Source organism: Oncorhynchus tshawytscha, linkage group LG12, assembly GCF_018296145.1.
Source record: "Oncorhynchus tshawytscha isolate Ot180627B linkage group LG12, Otsh_v2.0, whole genome shotgun sequence".
Classification (NCBI taxonomy): Eukaryota; Metazoa; Chordata; class Actinopteri; order Salmoniformes; family Salmonidae; genus Oncorhynchus; species Oncorhynchus tshawytscha.
In genome coordinates, this window is record NC_056440.1 from 9,562,361 (window position 1) to 9,583,260 (window position 20,900).

General features: G+C 45.8%; 1 protein-coding gene across 1 annotated transcript in view; it reads left to right on the top strand.

The window, feature by feature from the left end:
* LOC112236938 (amyloid-beta A4 precursor protein-binding family A member 1-like) overlaps window positions 1-20,900 on the top strand; it is a 135,813-nt gene that overhangs the window by 111,666 nt on the left and 3,247 nt on the right. Inside the window, exons 7-15 of the mRNA XM_042331301.1 lie at window positions 689-728; window positions 4,720-4,865; window positions 7,092-7,124; window positions 10,372-10,454; window positions 11,160-11,352; window positions 15,395-15,574; window positions 15,723-15,935; window positions 18,991-19,110; window positions 20,001-20,141. Coding sequence (XP_042187235.1) covers window positions 689-728; window positions 4,720-4,865; window positions 7,092-7,124; window positions 10,372-10,454; window positions 11,160-11,352; window positions 15,395-15,574; window positions 15,723-15,935; window positions 18,991-19,110; window positions 20,001-20,141 — 1,149 coding nt within the window. The remainder of the gene's footprint in view (window positions 1-688; window positions 729-4,719; window positions 4,866-7,091; window positions 7,125-10,371; window positions 10,455-11,159; window positions 11,353-15,394; window positions 15,575-15,722; window positions 15,936-18,990; window positions 19,111-20,000; window positions 20,142-20,900) is intronic.

Genomic DNA, 20,900 nt, shown 5'->3' on the forward strand with positions numbered 1-20,900 from the left:
TGTACTGTCACTGTATTACCTGTACTGCCACTGTATTACCTGTACTGCCACTGTATTACCTGTACTGTCACTGTATTACCTGTACTGTCACTGTATTACCTGTACTGTCACTGTATTACCTGTACTGCCACTGTATTACCTGTACTGCCACTGTATTACCTGTACTGTCACTGTATTACCTGTACTGCCACTGTATTACCTGTACTGTCACTGTATTACCTGTACTGCCACTGTAGCACAATTCCACCTTCTCATTTAACTTCTCAATGTATTGCCATCACAGGACTTCGCTGCTTTCGCTTCCCTGTCTCACACTCTGCCATTTTCCCAACTGTTAACAATGATGACGTGCGGAGAGCTTTATATTATTACATTATTATTATTACTATTATGATTATTATATCTGTGGCAAATAATTTGAAAGATGCATGTCTCCTACGTACAGCGTTTTTGCGGTAGGTATTTGTTTAATTGTAATTTTCACTTTATGATGATCGTGACCTGTCAGTAGTTGTTCTGTGATACTAAAATAAAAGGTTTTAGTTTGGGAATTTTTCTAAATGTTAACTATCCCAAATTTGTTTAAACGTTTAAATGTCACACCCCTCGTTATGACAGTGTTATGATGACCATGTCTGTGTGACCCGTCATCAGTAACATGTTCTCTGTCTCTCCTCTCTACCTACAGTCCAGGAGAAGCCTCGCCTCCTTCCCTACCTATGTAGACGGTAAGACCTCCCTTAAGTTCTCTCCCTACCTATGTAGACGGTAAGACCTCCCTTTAGTTCTCTCCCTACCTATGTAGACGGTAAGACCTCCCTTTAGTTCTCTCCCTACCTATGTAGACAGTAAGACCTCCCTGTCCTCCTTCCCTACCTATGTAGACAGTAAGACCTCCCTTTAGTTCCCTCCCTGTCCTCCTTCCCTACCTATATAGACAGTAAGACCTCCCTTTAGTTCTCTCCCTACCTATGTAGACGGTAAGACCTCCCTTTAGTTCTCTCCCTACCTATGTAGACGGTAAGACCTCCCTTTAGTTCTCTCCCTGTCCTCCTTCCCTACCTATGTAGACGGTAAGACCTCCCTTTAGTTCTCTCCCTGTCCTCCTTCCCTACCTATGTAGACGGTAAGACCTCCCTTTAGTTCTCTCCCTGTCCTCCTTCCCTACCTATGTAGACGGTAAGACCTCCCTTTAGTTCTCTCCCTGTCCTCCTTCCCTACCTATGTAGACGGTAAGACCTCCCTTTAGTTCTCTCCCTACCTATGTAGACGGTAAGACCTCCCTTTAGTTCTCTCCCTACCTATGTAGACGATAAGACCTCCCTTTAGTTCTCTCCCTGTCCTCCTTCCCTACCTATGTAGACGGTAAGACCTCCCTTTAGTTCTCTCCCTGTCCTCCTTCCCTACCTATGTAGACGGTAAGACCTCCCTTTAGTTCTCTCCCTACCTATGTAGACGGTAAGACCTCCCTTTAGTTCTCTCCCTACCTATGTATACAGTAAGACCTCCCTTTAGTTCTCTCCCTACCTATGTAGACAGTAAGACCTCCCTTTAGTTCTCTCCCTACCTATGTAGACAGTAAGACCTCCCTTTAGTTCTCTCCCTACCTATGTAGACGGTAAGACCTCCCTTTAGTTCTCTCCCTACCTATGTAGATGGTAAGACCTCCATTTAGTTCTCTCCCTGTCCTCCTCTGCTTTACTTTACTAGGCTTTGCTTTGCCAGTGCAGATTTGAATATATTTGAAAAGTGTTTTTCTCTAGTTACGGTAATGCTTGGGTGAATATGCTCTGTGGGGGTATGCTGATGTGTAGGCCAGATTTAGTGCCAGATCAGCGTTTTTAAATGTCATGGAGGGCTGAGAGTGAGAGTGAGGGTGAGAGAGAGAGAGAGAGAGAGATAGAGAGAGAGAGAGAGAGAGAGAGAGAGAGAAAGAGAGAGAGAGAGAGAGAAGAGAGAGAGAGAGAGAGAGAGAGAGAGAGAGAGAGAGAGAGAGAGAGAGAGAGAGAAAGAGAGAGAGTGAGAGAGAAAGAGAGAAAGAGAGAGAGTGAGAGAGAAAGAGAGAGAGAGTGAGAGAGAGAGAGAAAGAGAGAGTGAGAGGAAGAGAGAGAGTGAGAGAGAGAGAGAGAGAGTGAGAGAGAAACAGAGAGATAGAGAGAAAGAGAGAGAGAGTGAGAGAGAAAGAGAGTGAGTGAGAGAGAGAGAGAGACAGAGAGAGAGTTTTACTATTTTGTTGCCTTACAACCTGGAATTAAAATTGATTTAGGGGGGTTGTATCATTTGATGAACACAACAAGCCTACCACTTTGAAGAAGCAAAACATTTTTATTGTGAAACAAACAAGAAATAGGACAGAAAAAACAGAACTTGAGCGTGCATAACTATTCACCCCCCCAAAGTCAATCATTTGTAGAGACACCTTTTGCAGTAATTACAGCTGCAGGTCTCTTGGGGTATGTCTCTATAAGCTTGGCACATCTAGCCACAGGGATTTTTGCCCATTCTTCAAGGCAAAACTGCTCCAGCTCCTTCAAGTTGGATGGATTCCGCTGGTGTACAGCAATCTTTAAGTCATACCACAGATTCTCAATTGGAGGTCTGGGCTTTGACTAGGCCATTCCAAGACATTTAAACATTGCCCCTTAACACACTCAAGTGTTGCTTTAGCAGTATTCTTAGGGTCATTGTCCTGCTGGAAGGTGATCCTCCGTCCCAGTCTCAAATCTCTGGAAGACTGAAACAGGTTTCCCTCAATAATTTCCCTATATTTAGCACTATCCATCATTCCTTCAATTCTGACCAGTTTCCCAGTCCCTGCTGATGAAAAACATCCCCACAGCATGATGCTGCCACCACCATGCTTCACTGTGGGAATGGTGTTCTTGGGGTGATGAGAGTTGTTGGGTTTGCGACATTGCGTTTTCCTTGATGGCCAAAAAGCTCCATTTTAGTCTCTTCTGACCAGAGTGAGTACCTTCTTCCATATGTTTGGGGAGTCTCCCACATGCCTTTTGGTGAACACCAAACGTGTTTGCTTATTTTTTCTTGAAGCAATGGCTTTTTTTCTGGCCACTCTTAGGTAAAGCCCAGCTCTGTGGAGTGTACAGCTTAAAGTGGTCCTATGGACAGATACTCCAATCTCCGCTATGGAGCTTTGCAGCTCCTTCAGGGTTATCTTTGGTCTCTTTGTTGCCTCTCTGAATTATGCCCTCCTTGCCTGGTCTGTGAGTTTTGGTGGGCAGCCCTATCTTGGCAGGTTTGTTGTGGTTCCATATTCTTTCCATTTATTAGTAATGGATTTAATGGTGCTCCATGGGATGTTCAAAGTTTCAGATGTTTTTTATAACCCAACCCTGATCTGTACTTCTCCACAACCTTATTCCTGACCTGTTTGGAGAGCTCCTTGGTTTTCATGGTGCCGCTTGCTTGGTGGTGCCACTTGCTTGGTGGTGCCCCTTGCTTGGTGGTGCCCCTTGCTTAGTGGTGCCCCTTGCTTAGTGGTGCCCCTTGCTTAGTAGTTGCAGACTCTGGGCCCTTTCAGAACAGGTGTATATATACTGAGATCATGTGACAGATCATGTTTCACTTAGATTGCACACAGGTGGACTTTATTTAACTAATTATGTGACTTCTGAAGGTAATTGGTTGCACCAGATTTTTTAAAATTATTTTTTGAAACAAGTAATTTTTTTCATTTCACTTCACCAATTTGGACTATTTTGTGTCTGTCCATTACATGAGAAAATCTATTTAAATTACAGGTTGTAATGCAACAAAATAGGAAAAACGCCAAGGAGGGTGAAAACGTTTGCAAGGCGCTCACACATCCCTCCCCCTCTCTCTCTCTCTCTCTCTCTCGCTCTCTCTCTCTCTCTCTCTCTCTCGCTCACTCTCTCTCTCTCGCTCACTCTCTCTCTCTCGCTCACTCTCTCTCGCTCACACATCCCTCCCCCTCTGTCTCTCTCTGTCTCTCTCTCTCTCTTTCAATTCAATTTAAGGGCTTTATTGGCATGGGAAACCTGTGTTAACATTGCCAAATCAAGTGTAGATAATAAACAAAAGTGAATAAACAATACAAATTAACAGTAAACATTACACTCACAAAAGTTCCAAAATAATGTAATATCTTTCTCTCTCTCTCTCTTTCTCTCTCTCTCTCTCTCTCTCTCTCTCTCTCTCTCTCTCTCTCTCTCTCTCTCCTCTTTAGCTCTCTCTCTCTCTCTCTCTCTCTCTCTTAGCTCTCTCTCTCTCTCTCTCTTCTCTCTCTCTCTCTCTCTCTTTTAGCTCTCTCTCTCTCTCTTTAGCTCTCTTTTTAGCTCTCTCTCTCTCTCCTTTTTAGCTCTCTCTCCTCCTCCCTCCCTCCCTCTCTCTCTCTCCTCTTTAGCTCTCTCTCTTCTCTCTCTCTCTCTCTCTTTCTCTTTCTCTCTCTCTCTCTCTCTCTCTCTCCTCTTTAGCTCTCTCTCTTTCTCTCTCTCCCTCCCTCTCTCCCTCTCTCGCTCTCTCTTTCTCTCTCAATCTCTCTCTCTGTCTCAACATTTCAAAATTTTACAAATTTCAACTCAGTGTTGTATACAATATTCGCAGTTCAAGCCTCCGCAATGTTTTCAAAACTCCTCCCCCTCCACCCCCTCTCTCTTCCCCACCTCTACTCCCCTATCCCCTCCTCCCCTCCACCCCCTCTCTCCCCCACCTCTACTCCCCTATCCCCTCCTGCCCCAGTCCCGGGTCCGTGTGACCCAGAGGACCTGATCGATGGGATCATATTTGCTGCTAACTACCTGGGCTCCACCCAGCTGCTGTCTGACAAGACGCCCTCCAAGAACGTCCGTATGATGCAGGCCCAGGAGGCCGTCAGCCACATCAAGGTGAGGAGAGACACAGCTCTATACTGTAGACCAGACACAGATCTCATCTACAATACACAGCTCTATACTGTAGACCAGACACAGATCTCATCTACAATACACAGCTCTATACTGTAGACCAGACACAGATCTCATCTACAATACACAGCTCTATACTGTAGACCAGACACAGATCTCATCTACAATACACAGCTCTATACTGTCTATACTACCTACATGTACATATTACCTCAATTACCTCGACTAACTGGTACCCCTACACATTGACTCTGTACCGGTACCCAGTCTATACTGTAGTCTATGCTGTTGTCTATACTGTAGTCTATATACTGTAGTCCTGTAGTCTATGCTGTAGTCATGTAGTCTATACTGTAGTCATGTAGTCTATACTGTAGTCCTGTAGTCTATACTGTAGTCATGTAGTCTATACTGTAGTCATGTAGTCTATACTGTAGTCATGTAGTCTATACTGTAGTCTATACTGTATTCCTGTAGTCTATACTGTAGTCTCGTAGTCTATAATGTAGTCCTGTAGTCTATACTATAGTCTTGTAGTCTATACTGTAGTCATGTAGTCTATACTGTAGTCTATATTGTAGTCATGTAGTCTATACTGTAGTCTATGCTGTCAGTCTATATTGTAGTCATGTAGTCTATACTGTAGTCATGTAGTCTATACTGTAGTCTATACTGTAGTCCTGTAGTCTATGCTGTAGTCATGTAGTCTATACTGTAGTCATGTAGTCTATACTGTAGTCCTGTAGTCTATACTGTAGTCATGTAGTCTATACTGTAGTCATGTAGTCTATACTGTAGTCATGTAGTCTATACTGTAGTCTATACTGTATTCCTGTAGTCTATACTGTAGTCTCGTAGTCTATACTATAGTCCTGTAGTCTATGATATAGTCTATACTGTAGTCCTGTAGTCTATACTGTAGTCATGTAGTCTATATTGTAGTCATGTAGTCTATACTGTAGTCTATACTGTAGTCTATACTGTAGTCCTGTAGTCATATTGTAGACATGTAGTCTATACTGTAGTCCTGTAGTCTATACTGTAGTCATGTAGTCTATATTGTAGTCATGTAGTCTATACTGTAGTCTATACTGTAGTCTATACTGTAGTCATGTAGTCTATATTGTAGACATGTAGTCTATACCGTAGTCTATACTGTAGTCCTGTAGTCTATACTGTAGTCATGTAGTCTATATTGTAGTCATGTAGTCTATACTGTAGTCTATACTGTAGTCCTGTAGTCTATATTGTAGACATGTAGTCTATACTGTAGTCTATACTGTAGTCCTGTAGTCTATATTGTAGACATGTAGTCTATACTGTAGTCTATACTGTAGTCCTGTAGTCTATACTGTAGTCATGTAGTCTATATTGTAGTCATGTAGTCTATACTGTAGTCTATACTGTAGTCATGTAGTCTATATTGTAGACATGTAGTCTATACTGTAGTCTATACTGTAGTCCTGTAGTCTATACTGTAGTCTATAATGTAGTCTATACTGTAGTCATGTAGTCTATACTGTAGTCCTGTAGTCTATACTGTAGTCTATACTGTAGTCCTGTAGTCTATACTGTAGTCCTGTAGTCTATACTGTAGTCCTGTAGTCTATACTGTAGTCCTGTAGTCTATACTGTAGTCATGTAGTCTATACTGTAGTCCTGTAGTCTATACTGTAGTCCTGTAGTCTATACTGTACACACCTTGACAATGTTCTCTGTTTTCACTCCTGTTCTCATCACAGCATCTCTGTGCCTTCTACTAGAGGGGTTCTGTTCTAGTATTGAATAGCATCCTTCCTATATGAGGTTTAATACTGTAGACTATATACTTAAGATTAAAATTCAGCAGACACTTCTTTCCCCATGTAATTAAATAGATGACTAGAATTAGAACTATAACTAATAATTTCAAGTGAGCCACCTGCTGGATAAAATATAACACAACACATACTGAATGGTAAAGTAAATGCACCAGTCAATAGATGTTGGAACTTTAGACACACACACACACACACACACACACACACACACACACACACACACACACACACACACACACACACACACACACACACACACACACACACACACACACACACACACACACACACACACACACACACACACACACACACACACACACACACAGAGCCCTGAGTCCTGCTTAAGTCTAACCCATTCTCCTGTACGTACGTTGGTTCCAAGCAGACGGCCCAGAAATTAGCCAAAAACAAGATGAAGGTGCGGTACTCCCCATTGATTGGCTGTTCAGTGTTTCCGTTATGTTTGCCTGCATCTGTCTGTGTTTACGTCCCTAATGGTACCCTATTCCCTACATAGTACACTACTTTAGACCAGGGTCAATAGGACTCTGGCACCCTATTCCCTTTATAGTGCACTACTTTAGACATTTAGACTAGGGTCAATAGGACTCTGGCACCCTATTCCCTTTATAGTGCACTACTTTAGACGAGGGTCAATAGGACTCTGGTACCCTATTCCCTTTATAGTACACTACTTTTGACCAGGGTCTATGGGCAGCAGTGCACTATGTAGGGAATAGGGAGCCAGTTGGGACTTAATCCTGTGTTGTTTCCCTTCTTTTATTTTACTCTCTGCATTCTCTGAATCCAGTTGATGTGTACTGTACATCGTTCTTAGGTTTGTCTGTTAAAATCCATCACCATTTTTCTCGTTCCACGTGGGACATTCCCCCCGACTCCTCCCTCTGTAGAGTTTCTACAACATACTGACAGAACGACACGGACACATCGAGGTACGGTGTAAAGACACAGTCGTTTTTGGCTCCTGAGTGGCGCATCGGTCTAAGGCACTGCATCTCAGTGCTTGAGGCGGCACTACAGACACCCTGGTTCGAATCCAGGCTGTATCACAACCGGCAGGGATTGGGAGTCCCATAGGGGGGGCGGCGCACAATTGGCCCAGCGTCGTCCGGGTTTGGCCGGTGTATGCCGTCATTGTAAATAAGAATGTGTTCTTTAACTGACTTGCCTAGTTAAATAAAGGTTTAAATAAATACAAATGAAGCTTGGAAGAAGACCACTAGAATGTGCTGGATGCAGAAAATGGCCGCCCAGCCACGATTCCTTTCTTCATACACTGTGAAGTTGTGTTGTATTTGTAGACATGTCTTTTTTTCTCTGGCACAAGTTTCTGTATCGGAGCTGTGGTTTGCAACGATTGTAAGTCTGTTAACACTGTGAGTCCTGTGGTTAACATTACACACAGAAACCCTCTCTGTGAGTCCTGTGGTTAACATTACACACAGAAACCCTCTCTGTGAGTCCTGTGGTTAACATTACACACAGAAACCCTCTCTGTGAGTCCTGTGGTTAACATTACACACAGAAACCCTCTCTGTGAGTCCTGTGGTTAACATTACACACAGAAACCCTCTCTGTGAGTCCTGTGGTTAACATTACACACAGAAACCCTCTCTGTGAGTCCTGTGGTTAACATTACACACAGAAACCCTCTCTGTGAGTCCTGTGGTTAACATTACACACAGAAACCCTCTCTGTGAGTCCTGTGGTTAACATTACACACAGAAACCCTCTCTCTCCTTTCCAACCCACTGACTATTCACACTAACCCCAAGGTTTCTCAACAGGTCCTGGGTACTCACAGGTTGTCATTACAACCAATCACTCTCATTACTGTAAAACCACTTAATGCAGTGGCCAAAAAAACAGCATAACTACAGTATAGTGAGTGAAAGCCAGCTTCCACAGTGGGTCCCCTGGAGAGATGTTGAGAAACACTGTTAACTAGACTAGAGATACTATACTGAACTAACACCAGTCTCTCTGCTACCTATAGAGATGCTATACTGAACTAACACCAGTCTCTCTGCTACCTACAGAGATACTATACTGAACTAACACCAGTCTCTCTGCTACCTATAGAGATACTATACTGAACTAACACCAGTCTCTCTGCTACCTATAGAGATACTATACTGAACTAACACCAGTCTCTCTGCTACCTACAGAGATACTATACTGAACTAACACCAGTCTCTCTGCTACCTACAGAGATACTATACTGAACTAACACCAGTCTCTCTGCTACCTATAGAGATACTATACTGAACTAACACCAGTCTCTCTGCTACCTATAGAGATACTATAGTGAACTAACACCAGTCTCTCTGCTACCTATAGAGATACTATACTGAACTAACACCAGTCTCTCTGTTACCTATAGAGATACTATACTGAACTAACACCAGTCTCTCTGCTACCTACAGAGATACTATACTGAACTAACACCAGTCTCTCTGCTACCTATAGAGAGACTATACTGAACTAACTGTGAATGTGCTGTACAGGCCAGAGTCACGCTGAAGGAAAACAACAACTCTGTCTGCAGCATTCTGAACCTCACCGCTCCTGGTTGATCAGAATCTTTAATGTTTTCCTTTAGTGAAGGAAAACAACAACTCTGTCTATCATTCTGAACCTAGGTGGTTGATCAGAATCTGGTAGGTGTTTTCTCTGGTAGGTGTTATCTCTGGTAGGTGTTATCTCTGGTAGGTGTGGACTGTCTCTGACCTCTGTCTAGTTGTGGCATGGTAATACTGGACTAACTCTCATCAGCACTGCTCTAATAGTGGACTAAGTCTCATCAGCACTGCTCTAGTACTGGACTAACTCTCATCAGTACTGCTCTAATACTGGACTAACTCATCAGTACTGCTCTAATACTGGACTAACTCATCAGTACTGCTCTAATACTGGACTAACTCTCATCAGTACTGCTCTAATACTGGACTAACTCATCAGTACTGCTCTAATACTGGACTAACTCTCATCAGTACTGCTCTAATACTGGACTAACTCTCATCAGTACTGCTCTAATACTGGACTAACTCACCAGTACTGCTCTAATACTGGACTAACTCTCATCAGTACTGCTCTAATACTGGACTAACTCTCATCAGTACTGCTCTAATACTGGACTAACTCTCATCAGTACTGCTCTAATACTGGACTAACTCATCAGTACTGCTCTAATACTGGACTAACTCATCAGTGCTGATCTAATACTGGACTAACTCATCAGTACTGCTCTAATACTGGACTAACTCATCAGTACTGCTCTAATACTGGACTAACTCATCAGTACTGCTCTAATACTGGACTAACTCATCAGTACTGCTCTAATACTGGACTAACTCATCAGTACTGCTCTAATACTGGACTAACTCATCAGTACTGCTCTAATAGACTCGATGCTCATTTGCCCTGTTCTGTCTCTTTCTGTGTCCCTGTCTGTGTGTACGTGTGTGTGTGTGTGTGTGTGTGTGTGTGTGTGTGTGTGTGTGTGTGTGTGTGTGTGTGTGTGTGTGTGTGTGTGTGTGTGTGTGTGTGTGTGTGTGTGTGTGTGTGTGTGTGTGTGTGTGTGTGTGTGTGTGTGTGTGTGTGTGTGTGTGTGTGTGTATATGTGTGTGTGTGTCTCTAAGCAGACTCCAGAGGGTGAGGCCCAGCCCATGACAGAGGTGGATCTCTTCATCTCCACCCAGAGGATCAAAGTCCTCAATGCTGACTCACACAGGTACTCTCTCTCTCTCTCTCTCTCTCTCTCTCTCTCTCTCTCTCTCTCTCTCTGTCTCTCTCTCTCTCTGTCTCTCTCACTCTCTCTCTCTCTGTCTCTCTCTCTCTGTCTCTCTCTCTCTCTCTCTAAGTTGAATATTGATACCTACAGAAACCTGAAAACCTTCTCCTCTATCTACGTATGTCCAGGAGACCATGATGGACCCCTGACCCTATCACTCCTAACCCCTGACCTCAAACCTTCTACTCTATCTATCTCCATGATGGACCCCTGACCCTATCACTCCTAACCCCTGACCCTAACCCTCCTCCCTACAGGAGACCATGATGGACCCTATCACTCCTAACCCCTGACCCTAACCCTCTATCTATCTACAGGAGACCATGATGGACGCCTGACCCTATCACTCCGAACCCCTGACACTAACCCTCCTCTATCTACAGGAGACCATGATGGACCCCTGACCCTATCACTCCTAACTCCTGACCCTAACCCTCCCTCCCTACAGGAGACCATGATGGACCCTATCACTCCTAACCCTGACCCTAACCCTTCTCCTCTATCTATCTACAGGAGACCATGATGGACCCCTGACCCTATCACTCCTAACCCCTGACCCTAACCCTCATCCTCTATCTATCTCCAGGAGACCATGATGGACCCCTGACCCTACCCCTGACCCTCCTCCTCTATCTATCTCCAGGAGACCATGATGGATCACACCCTGAGGACTATCTCATACATCGCTGACATCGGCAACATCGTGGTTCTGATGGCGAGACGCCGTATGCCCCGCCCAGACTCAACGGACAGTGTGGAGGTGTCTGAACCTGACCAGGAGGAGAAACAAAGCCAGTACAAGATGATTTGTCACGTTTTCGAGTCGGAGGATGTGAGGATCTCTCTTTACCCTTACTCTCTAACATCTGTCTAATCATCTCTCTCTCTCTCTCCCTCTCAACCTCTCTGTCTCTCTCACTCTCTCTCTCTCACTCTCTCTCCCTCTCAACCTCTCCCTCTAACTCTCTCTCTTTCTCTCCCTTTCTCTCTCTCTCTCCCTCTCAATTCAATTTAAATCAATTCAATGGGCTTTATTGTCATGGGAAACATATGTTAACATTGCCAAAGCAGGTGAAGTAGATAATATACAAAAGTGCAATAAACAATCAAAATGAACAGTAAACATTACAAATGTCATCTTATGTATATATATTGTTGTAACGATGTAGAAATGATTCTCTCTCTCTCTTTCTCTCCTTCTCCCTCTCTTCCTCTCTCTCTTTGCACTCAAAACGTTTTTAAAAAGATAAAGACATTTCAAGTGTTATATTATCAGCTATGTACAGTGTTTTAGCCATGTGCATATATGAATGCATATGAATAGTAGGGAAGATAAATATACAGGTTGTATTTACAATGTTGTTTGTGTTCCACTGGTTGCCCTTTTGTCATGGCAACGGGACTCACATCTTCCTGCTGTGATGACACACTGTGGTATTTCACCTGACAGATATGGGAGATTATCAGTGTTGGATTTGTTTTCTAATTCTTTGTGGGTCTGTGTAATCTGAGGGAAATATGTCTCTCTAATGTGGTCATACATTTGGCAGGAGGTTAGGAAGTGTAGCTCAGTTTCCACCTCATTTTGTGGACAGTGAGCACATAGCCTGTCTTCTCTTGAGAGTCAGGTCTCTCAATAGCAAGTCTATGCTCACTGAGTCTGTACATAGTCAAGGATTTTCTTAATTTTGTGTCAATCACGGTGTTCAGGTATTCTGCCACAGAGTATTCTCTGTTTAGGGCCAGATAGCGTTCCAATTTGCTTAGTTTTTTTGGTTGATTCTATATGTAACGGATGTGAAACGGCTAGTTTAGTTAGCGGTGCGCGCTAAATAGCGTTTCAATCGGTGACGTCACTTGCTCTGAGACCTTGAAGTAGTGGTTCCCCTTGCTCTGCAAGGGCCGTGGCTTTTGTGGAGCGATGGGTAACGATGCTTGGTGGGTGACTGTTGTTGATGTGTGCAGAGGGTCCCTGGTTCGCGCCCGGGTATAACGAGGGGACGGTCTAAAGTTATACTGTTACATATACAGTGTCAAATAGTTAGCTTTTTGCTTTCTCATAATTTGGTTGAGTCTAAATGTGTGTCTGTCCTGGGGCTCTGTGGGGTCTCTTTGTGTTTGTGAAGAGTCCCAGAACCAGCTGGCTGAGGGGACTCTTCTCTAGGTTCATATGTCTGTAGATGAGGGCTTTGTGGTGGAATGTGTGGGCATCACTTTGTTTTAGTTGGTTGTAGAATTGAACAGCTTTTTTTATGGGATGTTGATAACTAGTGGGTGTAGTCCTACTTCTGCTCTGCTGGCATTGTTTGGGGTTTGCGTTGTACACAAAGTATATTTTTGCAGAGTCTCAATTGTGTGTGTGTCCCATTTTGTGAATTCTTGGTTGGTGAGCAGACCCCAGACCTCACAACCACAAAGGGAAATGGGTTCTATAACTGACTGAAGTATTTCTACCCAGATCCTAATTTGGATGTTGAGTTTTATGTTCCTTTTGATGGCACAGAAGGTCCTTCTTGCCTTGTCTCTCAGATCGTTCACAGCTTTGTGGACGTTATCTGTGGTGTTGATGTTTAGGCCGAGGTAGGTATAATTATTTGTGTGCTCTAGGGCAACGGTGTCTAGATAGAAATTATATTTGTTGTCTTGTCTGCTAGACCTTTTTTGGAACACCATTATTTTGGTCTTACTGAGATTTACTGTCAGGGCCCAGGTCTGACAGAATCTGTGCAGAAGATCTAGGTGCTGCTGTAGGCCCTCCTTGGTTGGTGACAGAAGCACCAGATCATCAGCAAACAGGAGACATTTGACTGCAGATTCTAGTAGGGTTCCAGCACTGCCTTAACCCTCTTGGGCTTGGAGTTCACCAGAGCTTCACAGGTTGCCACTGGAGTCCTCTTCCACTCTATGACGACATCAGGGAGCTGGTGGAGGTTATAGACCTGTACTCCTCCACCTTCCGTTTGAGGATGCCCCACAGATGCTCAATAGGGTTTAGGTCTGGAGACATGCTTGGATAGGGTTTAGGTCTGGAGACATGCTTGGCCAGTCCATCACCTTTACCCTCAGCTTCTTTAGCAAGGCAGTGGTCATCTTGGAGGTGTGTTTGGGGTCGTTATCATGTTGGAATACTGCCCTGCGGCCCAGTCTCCGAAGGGAGGGGATCATGCTCTGCTTCAGTATGACACAGTACATGTTGGCATTCATGGTTCCCTCAATGAACTGTAGCTCCCCAGTGCCGGCAGTACTCATGCAGCCCCAGACCATGACACTCCCACCACCATGCTTGACTGTAGGCAAGACACATTTGTCTTTGTACTCCTCACCTGGTTGCCGCCACACACGCTTGACACCATCTGAACCAAACAAGTTTATCTTGGTCTCATCGGACCACAGGACATGGTTCCAGTAATCCATGTACTTAGTCTGCTCGTCTTCAGCAAACTGTTTGCATCTTTAGAAGAGGCTTCCTCCTGGGACGACAGCCATACAGACCAATTTAATGCAGTGTACGGCGTATGGTCTGAGCACTGACAGGCTGACCTCCCACCCCTTCAACTCTCTCTCTCTCTCTCTCTGAACAGTTTCAGAAGACAGTGGGACTCAGGGAAAATGAAGCATTAATAAGGAATTCGTCTGTACTGTAGAGGTTATTTCTGATAGCCTTGATAATACTGGAGCAGATATATGTATCAAAAGATCTGTTGTTTTTGGATCCACTTTTTATCCACTTATGTTGTCAATAATCAAAAATATGGTATTTTCGGCTGTTTGAAGCTGGTGTCCATATGAAATAGTACCGCTTCTTAGACTTGTGTTCAATGAGGATGACAGATCTATAACTCACATTTCTATGTGAATTTGTTCGTGTTGCCAAGAAGTTACATATTGCAGCTTTAAATGATCTCTTTCTCCCTCCCTCCATCTCTTCCTCTATTCTCCCTCCCTCCATCTTTCTCTTCCTCTCTCCTCCCTCCCTCTATCTTTCTCTTCCTCTCTTCTCCCTCCCTCCTCCATCTCTTCCTCTCTCCCTCCATCTCTTCCTCTCTCCTCCCTCCCTCCCTCCATCTCTTCCTCTCTCCTCCCTCCCTCCCTCCCTCCATCTCTTCCTCTCTCCTCCCTCCCTCCATCTTTCTTTTCCTCTCTCCTCCCTCCCTCCATCTTTCTTTTCCTCTCTCCCTCCATCTTTCTCTTCCTCTCTCCATCTCTTCCTCTCTCGTCCATCTTTCTCTTCCTCTCTTCTCCCTCCCTCCCTCCCTCCCTCCCTCCCTCCCTCCCTCCCTCCCTCCCTCCCTCCCTCCCTCCCTCCCTCCATCTCTTCTCCCTCCCTCCATCTTTCTCTTCCTCTCTCTCTACATTGATTCCCTCCCTCCATCTCTTCCTCTATTCTCCCTCCCTCCATCTTTCTCTTCCTCTCTCTCTCCCTCCCTCCCTCCCTCCATCTCTTCCTCTCTTGTCCATCTTTCTCTTCCTCTCTTCTCCCTCCCTCCCTCCCTCCCTCCCTCCCTCCATCTCTTCTCCCCCTCCCTCCATCTTTCTCTTCCTCTCTCTCTACATTGATTCCTTCCCACAATCTCTTCCTCTATTCTCCCTCCCTCCATCTCTTCCTCTCTCTCTACCTCTACATTCATTAATTCCCTCCATCTCTTCCTCTCTCCTCCCTCCCTCCATCTTTCTCTCTCTCTACCTCTCTACATTGATTCATTCCCTCCATCTCTTCCTCTCTCCTCCCTCCCTCCATCTTTCTCTTCCTCTCTCTCTACCTCTCTACATTGATTCATTCCCTCCATCTCTTCCTCTATTCTCCCTCCCTCTATCTTTCTCTCACTTTCCCTTTCTCTATCCCTCTCCCCCCACCTCTTGCTTTCCCTCTCCAGGCCCAGCTGATAGCCCAGTCTATAGGCCAGGCCTTCAGTGTGGCGTACCAGGAGTTCTTGAGGGCCAATGGCATCAACCCAGAGGATCTGAGTCAGAGAGAATACAGTGATCTGCTCAACACTCAGGACATGTACAATGATGACCTCATACACTTCTCCAAGTCTGAGAACTGCAAAGATGTGAGTCTGTCAGTCACTGAGCACACAAACACACGCACACACACACACACACACACACACACACACACACACACACACACACACACACACACACACACACACACACACACACACACACACACACATTTTATTGGTTGTGCCTCCCCAGGTTTACATTGAGAAGCAGAAGGGTGACATTCTGGGCGTGGTGATTGTGGAGAGTGGGTGGGGCTCCATCCTGCCCACAGTCATCATCGCCAACATGATGCATGCTGGTCCATCTGAGAAGTCTGGTCGTCTGAACATCGGAGACCAGATCATGTCTATCAACGGGACCAGTCTGGTAGGACTACCCCTGTCTACCTGCCAGACTATCATTAAGGTATCTATCTATCCCTCCCTCTCCCCTCTATCTCTCTCTCTCTCCTCTATCCCTCTATCTCTCTCTCCTCCATCCCTCCCTCTCTATCTCTCTCTCCTCCATTACCTCTCTCTCTCTCCTCCATCCCTTCCTCTCTATATCTCTCTCTCCTCCATCCCTCTATCTCTCTCCCTCCATCAACAGGACCAGTCTGGTAGGACTACCCCTCTCTACTTGCCAGACCATTATTAAGGTATCTATCTATTCCTCCCTCTCCCCTCTATCTCGCTCATTCCCCTCTCTCTCTCTCTCTCTCCTTCCCCTCTATCTCTCTCTCTCTCCTTCCCCTCTCTCTCTCTCTCTCCTTCCCCTCTCTCTCTCTCCTTCCCCTCTCTATCTCTCCTTCCCCTCTCTCTCTCTCTCCTTCCCCTCTCTCTCTCTCCTTCCCCTCTCTCTCTCTCTCTCTCTCCTTCCCCTCTCTCTCTCTCTCTCCTTCCCCTCTCTCTCTCTCTCTTCCCCTCTCTCTCTCTCTCTCCTTCCCCTCTCTCTCTCTCTCCTTCCCCTCTCTCTCTCTCTCATTCCCCTCTCTCTCTCTCCTTCCCCTCTCTCTCTCTCCTTCCCCTCTCTCTCCCTCTTTCCCCTCTCTCTCTCTCTCCTTCCCCTCTCTCTCTCTCCTCCCCTCTCTCTCTCTCTCCTCCCCCTCTCTCTCTCTCTCTCCCCCCTCTCTCTCTCCTTCCCCTCTCTCTCTCTCCTTTCCCCTCTCTCTCTCTCTCCTTCCCCCTCTCTCTCTCCTTCCCCTCTCTCTCTCTCTCTCCTTCCCCTCTCTCTCTCTCTCTCCTTCCCCTCTCTCTCTCTCCTTCCCCTCTCTCTCTCTCTCTCCTTCCCCTCTCTCTCTCTCCTTCCCCTCTCTCTCTCTCCTTCCCCTCTCTCTCTCTCTTTCCCCTCTCTCTCTCTTTCCCCTCTCTCTCTCTCTCCTTCCCCTCTCTCTCTCCTTCCCCTCTCTCTCTCTCTCCTCTCTCCTTCCCCTCTCTCTCTCTCTCCTTCCCTCTCTCTCTCTCCTTCCCCCCTCTCTCTCTCCTTCCCCTCTCTCTCTCTCCCTTCCTCTCTCTCTCTTTCCTTCCCTCTCTCTCTCTCTCCTCTCTCTCTCCTTCCTTCCCTCTCTCTCTCTCTCCTTCCCTCTCTCTCTCTCCTTCCCCTCTCTCTCTATCTCTCTCCTCCCCCTCTATCTCTCCTCCCCTTCTCTCTCTCCTCCCCCCCTCTATCACTCTCCTCCCCCTCTATCTCACTCTCCTCCCCCTCCTCCCTCTCTCACTCTCCTTCCCCTCTATCTCTCTCTCCTTCCCCTCTCTCTCTCTCCTTCCCTCTCTCTCTCTCTCCTTCCCCTCTCTCTCTCTCCTTCCCCTCTCTCTCTCTCTCCTTCCCCTCTCTCTCACTCTCCTCCCCCCTCTCTCTCTCCTTCCCCTCTATCTCACTCTCCTCCCCCTCTATCTCACTCTCCTCCCCCTCTCTCACTCTCCTTCCCCTCTATCTCACTCTCCTTCCCTCTCTCTCCCTTTATCTCTCTCTCCTCCCCCTCTATCTCACTCTCCTCCCCCTCTCTCTCACTCTCCTCCCCCTCCCTCCTCCCCTCTCATTCTCCTTCCCCTCTATCTCACTCTCCTTCCCCTCTATCTCTCTCTCCTCCCCCCTCTATCTCTCTCTTCCCCTCCTCCCTCTCTATCTCTCTCCTCCCCCTCTATCCCTTTATCTCTCTCTCCTCCCCCTCTATCTCACTCTCCTTCCCATTTATTTCTCTCTCCTCCCCTCTATCTCGCTCTCCTCTACCTTTATCTCTCTCTCCCCCCCCTTATCTTTCTCTCCTTCCCCTCTCTCTTTCTCCTTCTCCAACACTCTCTTTCTCTGGTGAGACTACCGCTGTCTACCTAGAGGGTAGTAAAGGACACACACCCCTCTGTTTATCTATTTTTTCTGAATATCTCTCCTTCCTTTCACCCCTCTCTACTTGCCAGACCATCGCTCTCTCCTTCCTTTCAAAGCCGCGGGAAGTAGGGGGGCTGAGGGTACCGTCTTATAAATCACAATTTAAAAAATATTAAAACCCCCCCCACCCCAAAACATGTTCCCGCAGCCATGCTTCCTTTATTGATCAGCTTTAACTTTCCTCGCTCTCTCTTTCCTCGCTCTCTCTTTCCTCTCTCTCTCTGTACTCTCATTCTCTCTCTTTCCTCTCTCTCTCTGTACTCTCATTCTCTCTCTTTCCTCTCTCTCTGTACTCTCATTCTCTCTCTTTCCTCGCTCTCTCTGTACTCTCATTCTCTCTCTCTCTGTACTCTCATTCTCTCTCTTTCCTCGCTCTCTCTGTACTCTCATTCTCTCTCTCTCTGTACTCTCATTCTCTCTCTTTCCTCGCTCTCTCTGTACTCTCATTCTCTCTCTTTCCTCTCTCTCTCTGTACTCTCATTCTCTCTCTTTCCTCGCTCTCTCTGTACTCTCATTCTCTCTCTTTCTGTACACTCTCATTCTCTCTCTTTCCTCTCTCTCTCTGTATACTCTCATTCTCTCTCTTTCCTCTCTCTCTCTGTACTCTCATTCTCTCTCTTTCCTCTCTCTCTCTGTACTCTCATTCTCTCTCTTTCTGTACACTCATTCTCTCTCTCTCTGTACTCTCATTCTCTCTCTTTCTGTACACTCTCATTCTCTCTCTTTCCTCGCTCTCTCTGTACCCTCATTCTCTCTCTTTCTGTACACTCTCATTCTCTCTCTCTCTGTACTCTCATTCTCTCTCTTTCCTCTCTCTCTCTGTACTCTCATTCTCTCTCTTTCTGTACACTCTCATTCTCTCTCTTTCCTCGCTATCTCTGTACACTCTCATTCCCTCACTATCTCTGTACACTCTCATTCTCTCTCTTTCCTCGCTATCTCTGTACACTCTCATTCTCTTGTAATGGCGTATTCTCTTTTACGTAAGAAAGTGAATTCCAAGGACAGTACACACAGCCAACATCTACAGTGCCTTCAAACTGAACATCTCTCACCTCGGTTAGGGTCTGACTCCTGTCTCTCCTCACCTGTGCAGGGTCTGAAGAACCAGTCTCGTATCAAGCTGAACATTGTAAGGTGTCCTCCCGTAACCACGGTGCTCATCAGACGACCTGACCTCAGATACCAGCTGGGCTTCAGCGTACAGAATGGCATTGTGGGTATCGCCATGGAGACCATGTGTTGTCTAGTGATGTCATGAGCCCCAAACTTACTGGGCACTTGACTTTGTTTGCTTTGAGATCATAACATTTAGTTTGTTTGTGTATACTGTGTACTGTATACTGTGTACTGTACTGTATACTGTGTACTGTATACTGTGTACTGTAGTGGCAACCCTTTAAGTGATGGACTCATGCTTTTGCTGAAACTGAATAGCTGAATTTTAGTTCAATTTAAGCTCTGCTCCAGCCTTTCATATTATCTTAAAGGCCCAGTGCAGTCAAAAACATGATTTACCTGTGTTTTATATATGTTTACACACTATGAGGTTGGAATAATAATGTGACGTGAAAATTATGATAATACCCTTTTAGAGTAAGAGCTGTTTGAAAAGACCGCCTGAAATTTCAGCCTGTTTTGGTGGGATGGAGTTTTGGCCTTCCTGGTGACATCACCAGACTGTAAATTAGTTAACAGACCAATAAGAAAGAGTTCCAAACCTATCTGCCAATAACAGCCCCCCCCCACACACACACACACTTTGACCACACCCAGACAGTCCTAGCAAAATTCTTGTTTGAGAAATTCCTCTTTGCTAAAAAGCAATTTAGGTTTCTTTTTGACCATTTTAATTGAAAACAATCACAGTAAGGTACTTAATTATTACCCAGAAGTGATTTGATATTGAGATAAAAAAAACAGCTGCATTGGACCTTGAAGCTGAATGGCTGAAATTCTGAATGGCTGAATGTCTGAATGTCTGAATGGCTGAAATTCTGAATGGCTGAATGTCTGAATGTCTGAGCGGCTGAACGTCTGAATGTCTGAATGGCTGAACGTCTGAATGTAATAGTCTTTTATGGACCTTCCCCTCCACACTAACAGATCTGCAGCCTTATGCGAGGGGGCATCGCTGAGAGGGGAGGAGTCAGGGTTGGCCACCGCATCATCGAGATCAACAGCCAGAGCGTAGTGGCCACACCCCACGAGAAGATTGTCCACATCCTGTCCAACGCCGTGGGAGAGGTGAGGTCACAGGGCCTCCTGTGCTTCTAACCCTAGAATATGTTACCAGAGAGGTTAGGGTTGAGGCTAGGGTTAGGTTTGAGGTTAGGGTTGAGGTTAGGGTTGAGGGTTAGGGTTGAGGGTAGGGTTAGAGTTGAGGTTTAGGGTTAGGGTTAGAGTTGAGGGTTAGGGTTGAGGCTAGGGTTAGAGTTTAGGGTTAGAGTTGAGGGTTAGGGTTGAGTCTAGGGTTAGAGTTGAGGGTTAGGGTTAGGGTTGAGGTTAGTTTGAGGGTTAGGAGTGAGGCTAGGGTTAGGGTTGAGGGTTAGGTTAGGGGTTTGAGGCTAGGGTTGAGGGTTAGGAGTGAGGCTAGGGTTAGGGTTGAGGGTTAGGTTAGGGGTTTGAGGCTAGGGTTAGGGTTGAGGTTAGGGTTGAGGCTAGGGTTAGGGTTGAGGCTAGGGTTAAGTTAGGGGTTTGAGGCTAGGGTTAGGGTTGAGGCTAGGGTTAGGTTATGGGTTTGAGGCTAGGGTTAGGTTAGGGGTTTGAGGCTAGGGTTAGGGTTGAGGCTAGGGTTAGGTTAGGGGTTTGAGGCTAGGGTTAGGGGTTTGAGGCTAGGGTTAGGTTAGGGGTTTGAGGCTAGGGTTAGGTTAGGTTAGGGGTTTGAGGCTAGGGTTAGGTTAGGGATTTGAGGCTAGGGTTAGGTTAGGGGTTTGAGTCTAGGGTTAGGTTAGGGGTTTGAGCTAGGGTTAGGGGTTTGAGGCTAGGGTTAGGTTAGGGGTTTGA